General features: G+C 39.4%; 1 protein-coding gene across 2 annotated transcripts in view; it reads right to left on the bottom strand.

Annotated features, from left to right (window-relative positions):
• Window positions 1-8,875: 8,875 nt before the first annotated feature.
• ppm1f (protein phosphatase, Mg2+/Mn2+ dependent, 1F) overlaps window positions 8,876-12,385 on the bottom strand; it is a 22,502-nt gene continuing 18,992 nt past the window's right edge. For both annotated transcript variants that reach the window (XM_026188090.1, XM_026188091.1), the window contains exon 8: window positions 8,876-10,847. In XM_026188090.1, the coding sequence (XP_026043875.1) occupies window positions 10,522-10,847 (326 nt within the window). In that variant the 3' untranslated portion in view covers window positions 8,876-10,521. The remainder of the gene's footprint in view (window positions 10,848-12,385) is intronic.

The raw sequence follows: 12,385 nt of genomic DNA, 5'->3' as shown, positions 1-12,385 counted from the left end.
GCAGAAGCAGGTATGGTATGTAAACACTGGTTTGTTGTTTAAACCCTCTGGTTAAGGTTAATATGGGCATGTGCAGTGAATATCAGCGCTATGTGGCCAGAAGTGTGATAATATAACTTATTTTGTGTAATAAACAACTGCAAGGATAGATGATTACAACAAATAGATCACTAATACATAAAAGTAATACATAGATGAATAATGATGATGAGTTATGATGCGTAATCATGGGAACAAGTGGGTTTACAAACCTGATTAGCTTTAGAAAAGCTGAAATAATACCTCAACTGAAGCCAGTTGTACTAAATGCACTAAATGTGCACAGTTACAAGAATGATTTTGTTCTATTGTTTTCTATTAATTTATATAATTTTAAGTTAAGCAGGACAGAGTTCTTTTAAAGAAAGATTTACTTATATCCTCAAAAGCTAAGCATGACAGGCTTCTGTTTAAGAAAGAGACCTGTTTTACTGTGTTAATGTTGTCATTTTGAGCTAAAAATAAATGGCTAAATGATCATTTGTTTCCCATATGGTCATATCACAAAGAATATGCATCTGCTTAAATCAAATTCAAGTCAAATGGTTAAAAAATAATTTCACACACAAAAAAAAGAGCTACCACACTGGGAAGGGTGAAGACACGAGGTGTCCCTTATTTATTTTTCAGGGAGTTGGCAACCCTAATGTATATATACGTATATATACGTATATATATATATGTATATATATATATGTATATGTATGTATATGTGTATGTGTATATATATATATATGTATATATATGTGTGTGTGTGAAGAGATAATGAAGAAATGGCTCACATACACAGCTTCTGAATTAAATTGGTATTTCATTTCACAATATATAGGCTAAACTTTCTCAACAGCCCCCTTAAATGTAAGCTGAGAGTGTGCACAGTATAAATAGTTTTATTTCAAATCTATTTTGCTGACACACAGAGTCAACACTGAAAATTGTACAACATTAATGAATTACTATGTACTCGCTGTGTAGTTCAAAAGTACAATGTTTATTGTGACTTTAAATAAAGGTACCCTGACTTTAAAGCCTTCTGTTTCGTATGCTTGACATTTGTGGTATGTGATGAATTAGTAGTAGTAGCATGAAAGAGCATAGAAAAAAGTGTTTGTGTGAATGAGTGTTCAGATAGAGTAAAAAAAATGCTATATAAGAACCAGTCCATTTACCATTTGGTAATCTCAGTCTGGTGAATACATTTTTGTGACTGGAGTGGCTTTCTGACATGAACTGCTGTGTTTGTATTGAGTTAGTTCGAAACTTTTACAATCTTGTTCATAACAGACACCACCCACATTAAAAATCTAGAAGTAATGTTGAAATGAAATGCGCAAACCCACTCTAAAAAATAATTATAATTAAAACAAAATTGCAAATGAAAAATAAAAAAAATAGCTCAGTAGGTTGACCATTCGCCCCATGATCGGGGGTTCAAATCCACCAAATGGCTACCATGAGGTACCCTGAGCAAAGTACCATCCCTACGCAGTGCTCCCCGTGTGCTGGATTGGTGGCTGCCCACTGCTTCACTGAGTGAATGGGTTAAATTCAGAGAGTAATTTCCCTACAGTGGATTAATAAAGTATACCAACCCATTGGCATTCTGGAAAGTGAAATTAATGTTGCAAAACACCTCTTGGGGGGTGGGGCCACTTGTGCAGGCAGTGTATATAAGCGTGATGCTTACTGCGTCAGATGATAAAACCCATGTGACGAGACTTTCCGTTTTCCGTGTTATGCTTCGTTTCCTGTGTACCTATGTAAGACACATTACATACACATGATGTTCTTTAATTTAGGGAAAGAATACAGTGATCAATCCATATGACTTGTTTATGATGCAAATGAGCAGTTATTGTTTTATTATTTGAAATGGGATCTCTACCAATTTAGTGATAGCTGCATGAAAGAAATACAAGGCTTCTATACAAGGCCTAGACTTCAGAAGAATAACTGAGGCAATTCATTTACATGGGATCAAAATGTAACTGAGAGCAGTGGCGGTCCTAGCCTTTTTGGCGCCCTGGGCGAACACTCCCTCTGCCCCCCCCCACCACACACACACACACACACAAAACATATTAAGAATTGTACATTAACAAAAAACTGTTGTACACACACACACATGTGAAGAGAGAGAGAGTATGCATAGTATACAAATGGACACCAAACAGCCATCGTAATTCGTCATACAATTAGAACAGGGCAAATCAACAATTAACAATGACTAATTAATATTAAAATCTGTAATATAATGTATTGTTTGGAGTTTAGTCTGTTACTGTTGCTATTTTTACCATTTCTTCTTGGAGCAACTGTAACCCACATAATTTCCTTAGGGATTAATAAAGTATTCTGATTCTGATTGTTTCAGGATGACCTGCCATTATCCAATGACACATCTGCTTACCTGTATCTTTTGCTCGTTTCTCCTCCTCTTCTTTTCTCTTTTTTCTAAACTGAGCATCTGATGGCTTTGAACTTTTCTTGTCCATCTTCCATTGGTTTTAATTTTGCACTCCAGTATGAACACCCATCCCTCAACCCGAGGATCACCACAACATGACCTAATAGACCTACACCTTAGTTCACAGATTCACTTTGTCTAGGGTTTATTTCTGGGATTTCACACAACCCAAGGTTCAAATCATGAATACGTAATGGGCTTGGATTTACAACATTATAAATGAAATGTGCTCTATTTGGAAGCAGCAGGTCTCCCTCCCCTTTCGACAGGTTGTGTGTGAGACTTTAAATCAACAAACTGTAAATTTTAAATTGTTATTGATCCCTTTACCCCGAGTCATAAAGTGTATATTTATTTTCTTACTCTTCTTATATATATATTATTTGTTTACTTGCACTGCTGTAACTGGAGCCTCGTCGTCTCGTCTCTCTATATACTGGACTGTATGTAGCGGAGATGACAATAAAGTTTACTTTGACTTCAGCAGCAAGCAGGCGCACCGAGGGTTTTCGCGCTCACTTTTTGTGTACAGAATTTCAAAAAAACATCGGTGCAAATTATAAGTCTGTATTATAATGTCTGGTGTTTTCGTGTTTGTTGGTTTGTTTTTATTTTGCGAATTGATTATTATTAGATGCTGCTCCAACCAGCCAGAGAATCCCCCGCCGCCCTGCCCTCTCCTCCCCGTGTTGGAAGCAGCAAGAGGGTGCCCTTACCCCCAGCAAATGGGCGATAGAAAACCGATCGGTGCCTGTGCCATTCCCTGGCTGACGTCGGGGCAGCATGAGTACGAGCGTTTTTTTTTTTTTTTTGCCGATGCCCGTGATGCCACCCCGGGCAAACCGCCTGTGTCGCCCGTATCTAAAACCGCTACTGACTGAGACAATGATGCACAGGATGAAAAATATTACACCAGAATAACAACAAGGTTCAACACGGTGGCTTGCCTCACAGCAAGTAGGCTCAATTCCACCATCAGGCTGTGTGAAGTTCGCATGTTCTCCCTGTGCTTGTGCGGGTTCTCTCTGGGTACCCCGGCTTCCTCCCACAGTCCAAAGAGATGCAGTTAGTGGGGTTAGGTTAATTGGTAACTCTAAATTGCCCATAGGTGTGAATGTGAGTGCGAATGGTTGTCCGTCTCTGTGATGGCATGCCACACATGGTAAGCTCCACACCTCACCACTAGTTGATTCACTTTAGTTTAATTTACAGTCACTACTTTAATATATTCTACTTATTGTTCAATATTGTTTCTTTATTAAATGTATTTATTTTTCCATACACCTTCCAATGTTTATATGGCGTGCACACATATTAACACTGCAAGGTCAAAGTTCTGTTTTGTTATATTAATACATCTTTCTTTGTTTGGGTTACCTGGGGTTTGGCTTCTCCTCCTGTCTGGCAAAAGGTGTGGCAAACGGCTTGGAGAGCTGAAGTATCACTGACAGCTAATTGGATAAAATCACATGCTTCATTGCCTGGGGGTGTTTCATGTTTGTTTAATTGTTTTGTATTAGTTGGTTATATGGCAGCCATTTTGTTTTCCCCGTGTGTTTCATTCGGTTTAGCTAAACCAGTATTTAAGTTCCCCCTGTGTCATTTCAGGAGGTCAGGTTGTCTTATTGTTGCACACTTGGATTAAAATAAATTGAAACCAGTGTGGCTTTGTGAGTTCGCCTTTACTGCATCTGCAAATATATACATTGACATAGCACAACGTTACACACTTTTGCAGTCTCACACAACTCTTATAGGTGCACTGCCTTATGGGTAGTCTTTAAACTCAAACTCAAATCACTAATATTTCTTACAGTGTAACAATGAAATAAACATAAACAAAAGATAGTGTGATCCACCAGTCAATATCTGCTGTGATTACAGCCCGGTACAGGTATAAATCCGCCAAAAGCGCTACGAGGTTTCCGCACAAACTAGCTGCTAATCGTTAGCGTCACGGCTAATTCACATCGCTACCAATAACTTATACACTAATGACACATAGTGGGGATTAACGGCCAACTTTCCCACATTCTCTGCAACCCCGTGGACTCATCTGTAGATACATTTTAAGTTATTTACCATCTTGTATCTGCTTACCTGCAAATATATACATTGACATAGCACAACTTTACACACATGCAGTCTCACACAACTCTTATAGGCGCACTGCCTTATGGGTTATGGCTGGGCTTATTTACTCCCGCTAGAGCTGCTCATTTTAGGGGATACTCTCTCTTGTGGTGTAACGGAGGAATAACTACGTTTCCTGGACTATGTCATTTTTGGAGACTGGGGCACACATTATTTTACCACAATCAAAGAAAATACATATTTGAACAATCAGACCATTTAACTAACTATAATATTGTAACTAAAGATTATGGGGGGGGGGGGGGGGGGGGGGGGGGTCTGTTTTGTCCACAATGTCTTTCTTGTCCTTACACTATGTTTGTTTGAGATTTTGTTAATTGTTATCTTGAGTTTAGTCTATTTAGTTGACCTCTTTTATTGGCCTGCCTGTTTAAGTTTTGGCTTTGTTAAATATATCTTTAATATTTTTTTGAATTAAAACACCTGTGTCCTTTATGCTTTACTGCTTGGTCCCTGACAGTCTCTCAGCCCTGTGACAGACTGGTGACCTGTCCAGGGTGTATCCTGTCTCTCGTCTCCCTAAGACAGCTGGGATTTTTGGAACAGATTGGCTGGAGTTTAATAACCCATTGGAGCAGTGTTTGGGGATTTGTTCAAGACCTGTAGAGGCAAGAAGTGTCTTTGCTTCACTCAGCAGTGATGCAAGGTTGTCCAATGTTGACTCTGGGGAGAAGGAGACAGTGATGCCATCTTGGGAGACCATGTACCCTCCAATCATTCATTCTAAAGATTTCCCACTAGAGCAATCATGATGACACACTATTCTCAGCCAGTGAGTGAGTTGTGATACTTCCATGTAAGAGGAACATATCCAGGTGTTGTTAAGGGGCTAGAATCAGACAATTTTTTTCTGAGAAATAAAGGGCTTGTATTACTCCCTTCCTCTAGCCCACAGTTACTCGCCAAAACAGCAAGGGCCCTTTGTGGTCACACAGTGAATGGGGAACATTGATTATGAGGTGGTATTTTCAGACAAGGGTGGCACCACACAGGTGTATCACCTCAATCTCCTCAAAGCTTGGAGAGAGGCTGAAACTGCTTCTCTGGTGATTCTGATGAATGAACATTCCTATATTCCACATGTAGTGTAAGTGACATGAATGGAAATGAATACATTGTAAAAAGTAACATTTTAAACAAGAGAAGCCTGTAGAGAATTTAGAGAGCTCATCTAGGAAAAGCAAATGCTTTACATCACTTTCTCATGCTGTCAACCTCATTGCCACATCACTAGTCCATCCAGTCATCTTTCTGTCCATCTTCTTCAAGCCAATCAGCCTCCACTCAGCGTACTTTTAATCTCACTGCTCATCTGTCATTCTTGCTTGCAGATGTCTTTATGCAACCCACCTCCTCCCCTACGTCCCAATCCCCCTTTTAAGGTGTGGATTAAATGCCTTCTTTTTCTACATTCATGGTCTACATAAATAGATCAAGCTGAGTATATTCATTAGAATTACAATTTAGACTGAAATAAATTTTGTATTCGCATATACTAATATAAATTTGTTACATTAATATAACATTTTGTTATTTTTACAGAAAAAATGCTAGTAGAAATGTTCTAGAATGATTTACTTTTTGCTTTCTTACTCATTTCAGAGCCCATACCTTTTTACTTTTATTGGTGTAAACAACTTAAATCTGAGAAATCTTTAACAAAAATATATATACTACTACTTGAACTAGTAGTACAGAATGCTTGTACTTTTGCCACTTCTGCCGCTCAGCTTAGCCTGGGGAATCATGTACCCCAATGTACTTAGGCAACTTGGCAGGTTAACCACTGATACTCAGACAGGATGTGCACCACTAGCAGACATCTGCCCGAATGCCCGGGCAATAAAATCAGGCCATTTCCAGAGTTATATACCTGGGGGATATAACACAGCAGCAGCTTTTCGGCACCAGGAACTGGGTAATTTTTTATCCCAAGCAAGTGTCATGACTCACTCAGTATAACCTGTTTCTAATCCTTGTGAAGTCTGGATGTATTTGTACTGCAGCAGGGCACACCAGCTGACCATCAACTTGATCAAAGGCAGACCTGTGAATGTCATCACCAAACTGTTTGAGCAAACCATCTTCCATTGAGTTAGCAGCTCACATACCACAAATAACCCTAACCCTACTTTCAGAAGAGAGGTTAACTACACATTCCAGACAAGTGTGTTGCTCTCTTCATCAGGCACCCCCCCCCAGACACACTGGTCCACTTATACCTCTTACTACTGAGCATAGAAACCTCACCCTACCATGCAGTTACCATGAAGAAGGTTATTAACCCAACAGCAGGACCAATATCTGCCCTTTTGCCATGACAATCAAAATTGAGGTCATGTGGATCCTCTCTCCACTGATCATCTGCCAAATGTTTCTACAAGGTGATTGAAGTCCACCGTTGGTAAATTCAGACCTGCAATTTGGTAAAAGCTATCTGAAAGACTCTCAGATCATGATAAAGAAAATTCTCTGGTCTGGTGAAACAAAGATCAAACTCTTTAGCCCAAATGCCAAACCAGGCACCTTTCATCACCTGACTAATACCATCCCTACAGTGAAGAATGGCGGTGGCAGTGCCATGCTGTGGGTATGTTGTTTTTTTTTAGTAAATCTGGCCCTACATTGTCTTTCCCTACTTTAAATTACAACCTTATTTTTCACATGCTGTTAATTTTTATATGCTCTAACTCTAAACAACAGGGTTAGAATATGTTGGTTAAGTAAGATGCACATTTTATAGTCCATCTTCTGCACATTGTAAATTTGGTGTCACATAAGGTTTTGAATTCTGAGCACCACTCTTCTCTTTTCCTAAACTCCTCCTCCTCAGAGACATGCCTGATGTTGGCTTTGGGGGAAAGACAGCACCTCTTGCTTTCATTTTTAACTGATTATCCAAAATAATTTAAACTACAAGCAATGTTTCTACAAACTCTGGACAATCACCACTTTATATTGTGGCCTTTGAGCTACAACATGAGCCCCAACTCAATATATATGAATTCCAGTGTTATACATACAATCTATCCTAACCCACTCAACAGTCTCAAGATACAAATATTCTATATTAAACAACTATGTAGGACTGCTTTCTTCCATTTGTAAAATATCTCTAAAATTTTAAATATCCTGTCTCAGTGTGATGCTGAAAAACTAGTTCATGCATTTGAACTAGTAGTCTAGGCTGGACTACTGTAATTCTTTATTATCAGGAAGCCCTAAAAACTCCCTGAAAAGCCTTCAGTTAATCCAAAATGCTGCTGCAAGAGTACTGACAGGGACTAGAAAGAGACAGCATACAGTATTTCTCCTACACTGGCTTGTCTCCATTGGCTCATTGTTAATTCCAGAATTGAATTTAAAATTCTGCTTCACACATACAAGGTCTTGAATAATCAGGCTCCGTCCTATCTTTATGACCATATAGTACCATATCAACCCATTGAAGCACTTTGCTCTCAGACTTGTGGGCTTCTTTGTGGTTCCTAGAGTATTTAAAAGTAGAATGTAGTCTTTAGCTTTAAGGCCCCTCTTCTGTGGAACCAGCTTCCAGCTTGGATTCGGGAGACAGACAGTGTCTCTACTTTTAAGATTACTTTCCTTTTTGCTAAAGCATATAGTTAGGGCTGGAACAGGTGACCCTGAATCCTCCCTTAATTATGCTGCAATAGTAGTAGGCTGCTGGTGGACTCCCATGATGCACTGAGTATTTCAAAGTCAAAGCCAACTTTATTGTCATCTCTGCTATATACAGTTCAGTCTACAGAGAGACGAGACGGCTCCAGTTCCATACAGTACAAAAGAACAACAATAAATATAGGAAGAATAAGAAATATATATTTCTTTTTCAGTCACGTTTCTCACTCACTATGTGTTAATAGACCTCTCTGCACTGAGTCATACCCGTTATTAATCTGTCTCTCTTCCACAGCATGTCTTTTGTCCTGACTTCCTTCTATCGCCCCAACGGGGCGCAACAGATGGCCACATCTTCCAGAGCCTGCTTTTTCCTTCCCACGGTCACCAAAGCGCTTGCTCATAGGGGATCACATGATTTTGGGGTTTTTCTCTGTGTGTATTGGAGGGTCTACCTTGAGGCAACTGTTGTAGTCATTTGGTGCTATATAAATAAAATTTGAAATGGATCGATTATCATCAGAGAATATTGTAAACCTTGTCGATAAAGGACAAAACAAACAGATCCTGACCAGATTGTGTTTGCACGCCTGTTTATTGAGACAATATTAAATCTTCTTCTCTGCAATACACAATATGAAATGTATTATTATTTCTTTGTGTGTTACGGGAAACATTATTGTCAAGACTTCAGTTTTAAAGATTCTGACATTTTAGAACAAACAAACAAACACAGGAATTGCATCAGAATTTATTATCAATGTTCCACATCAGTGCTCCCTCGCTTCCACTGAGTTAAGTGACTGCCCCATCCCCCAGCTCTTGAATGCATTTTTTAGACACAAAAACTATTCATTTTGTAACATAAAAGGTATCACTTGCACATTAAAAACAAAGCACATTTATAATGTCATTATCCGCCATTGTCTGTGATTTCCATTATATGTTAACATTGCAATGAGGACATACTGATAAGGCATGGTGAACAAGAACAAAAAAAAATGAATAAAACATGATAATGAAGAGGTTAAAAGGGTAACAGAATGTCTTAACGGTATGTAGGCCAAGAGGAGGCAAACCTTTCTATCTTAAACAGAAAAAGGTGTCAGGATATGATGTTAGTAACAAGCAGAGCTAACACTGAAAATATTAAAAACAGTCTCCATTTTTGTGGTTAAACTGAGCTTTGATTATTGAGCAGTGAGTATTCTGTAGCTATTTCATCTCGCAAACGGGTGTTCAGCTGCTCATAAAGTTCAAGTTGTGGCTTTCTTTGCTTCCCCCACAGAATCACTCAGTAAGACTTCTGTCATAATCACACATCAGAGTGACAATGGAACATAACAGAAACATATATAAAATTTTTGGAATTATTATCATTTGTATTTTTATAGAAATACAAATCCACCAAGACACATAGCTGTTTTAACAGCTAGTGCCACATCAGATCAATATTTCAATATTTCAAGATCAATACTGACAACAAAAGCTGGACCAGCTGTCCTTAAATTCAGTAACAGTCAAACAAGTGGAAAAGTGAAGTAGCTATTTTAGAGAGCAGGCACATTTGGGATGTGCAGGTTGCAGCACTGGGGGTTAGTGTGGCCCTTGCATTATCTATTAGAACTTTTCAAACACTGTTGCCTCAATACAGCAGTGTAAGCTTTTATTTCGAAGCAGCACGATAGTGAGACTAGATCAGGGGTGTCAAACATAAGGCCCAGAGGCTGGAATCAGCCCAGCAAAGACTCTAATGTGGTCCGCTGGAAGACTTCAGAAAATGTGCAGTATTTCATTGATTTTAACTGTACTACCATAATTCCTATTCCTATTGATAAAGACTCTAAAAGATTAAAGGACATAAAAGTTTGATTTTCCACAGTTGGCCCCCTTAAACCCTTGTGCAATGACAATAAAGAGCTATTTTTTCTATTCTATTCTACTCTATTATACGGAAACTGAGATATACAGTTAAAATTGCATTTATTTTTTTTAGATTTTCACTGGTTCGCCCAACTTAAAATCAAATTGTGTGGGACACAATTTAAAACGAGTTTGACATCCCTGGACTAGCGTCAATCTGCAGCATGTCTTAATGCACCTGAGGACAAAAGCAGGCAACAGCTTGGCACAATGGTGTCTGTGCACCACACTTTTCCTGTATTGCTGTGGTGCATGGCGAGAAGTAGAGTACTGAGCAGCTTGTGCACTCCTAGGGTGGTCTACTGAGCCAGCAGTTGCTCTGGTGGGCGCAGGAACACCACCATTACTGTGATGTTATCACTAGAACCAGCTGTCTTAGCATTACCCACCAACTGTTGGGCGACTCTTGCCCCCACATCATCCTCGGACTGTTCCACTGGAGCAGTTCCTCCTTCTGGTTTACCAGCCAGCTTTAGTGCATCCATAACTAGATGTGGGACTGCTGACGCCTTAACTGCATCAAAGAAACCATCGCATGCCAGAAGAACATAGTCCTCATCACCCTGCAGTTTCATTGTTAGGCTTTCAGCGTCTCCAGACACAAAGGGCTTCTGGTCAAAGTCACCTGAACGAGGGATGGATGAGTGGTTAACAGCTGCAAGTGAATACTGCAGAACCTCAGACTGTTGCAGTCATTGCCTGAAAACTATTTATTAAATCAACAGGCAAAACACGTGTACATAATCACTCACACTGCATTTTATGTATACAAAAACCCTCCCTTTTAGTATATTTTACTGTATATAGTAACCATTTGTACACAACACAAGTTACTCTTGTTTTTTACTTTATTTTTCTTAATTCTCTAATATCTCTGAGTCACTTTTTCATTCCCAATTTCCTAGTGTGGGATTAATAAAGTCTATAAAGACTCCCTGACTCTCAATTAAGACTGCAACAATTTAAGTAACTTCAACACATGCACTGCACACAACATTTGTTTTTACAGATGTTGCATGTAAGGTGAGGATTACTTGTCACCATCTAAGTAGTTTAACATGGAGCTGCAGTCTAGTTCTGTCTACACACATGGTGAAGAACAAAGAGGCAGCCTTTACTGTGATGCAAATAAAAAATGTGTATGTGTAGGGATGGCTATCGAAACCCGGTTCTTGTTGAGAACCAGTTCCCACTGTTTCAATTCCTTGGAATTGTTTGCCATTTTTGCAAACAATTCCCTTATCGATTCCAGTCGCCCCGAATGACGTCACCACGTTGCGGAGCGTCATTTACTAAGCGGCTCAAACACTCAAAAGTTTGGTTATACTTTACGAGAACGGATGACGACAGGGCAACTTGCAATACTTGCAAGTAGATATTTCATTTAAGGGAGGAAACACTACAAATGTGCAAAAGCATTTGCTCACAAAACACGCGATGACCTTAAATGAATGTCGTGTTTTTAATTCCGCTCCGGACTCATGAATCTCAACCCAGCAGCAGCGGTAACGTTTGTACGTCCTCTCCCATTAATGCGGCAGGGAGTGCAAGGCTGTGAAACGGAACGGTCTAGCCTTCAGATTTGCGTCACCGCTGTCTCGGTGGAGTTTAATAAACTCAGCAAGGAGCAGACGGCCATCTAAAATATAACAGGACACTGGCGTAAATTCTCGACCGTCTCACACTTCTGTTTAATCAGTTTTCTGTTTGGCGTTTATTCAGCTGTGTGAAAATCCCGGAAGAACCCACCAGATAGATTAATAACGTTTTATTTAATCTAATAATTTTGATCTCAGCCAAACCGATTTACTCCGGATCAAATAAAACACCGAAAAAAAGGCAAACAATTACATTTTTAAGTTATCCGAGTGACTTACTGTATATATCATGTTTAACCTGAGTAGCGAAAGAGCGGGGATCTGAAAACGACGAAGCCACAATTCCGCTGCTCTCGCCGGCTCGAGTGACCACTGAACCCCTCCGGCTTGCTATCCAGCGGGTGGCTAACAGACGTCTCCAAAAACGTCGGCGCACTTTTGCAAATATGCGATATCTTGATAAACCAAGCAGATATTTGAAATTTAAACAGCTTCTTTCTCGCCTGAAAATATGTTAAAAGTTTATTTTGTGACCCAGAAAGAGTAATAAGACTAATTTTAAAAC

The sequence above is a fragment of the Astatotilapia calliptera genome, chromosome 12, assembly GCF_900246225.1.
Source record: "Astatotilapia calliptera chromosome 12, fAstCal1.2, whole genome shotgun sequence".
NCBI lineage: Eukaryota > Metazoa > Chordata > Actinopteri > Cichliformes > Cichlidae > Astatotilapia > Astatotilapia calliptera.
The sequence above is the reverse complement of the archived record's forward strand: the minus strand, read 5'-3'. Positions and strand labels throughout refer to the sequence as shown.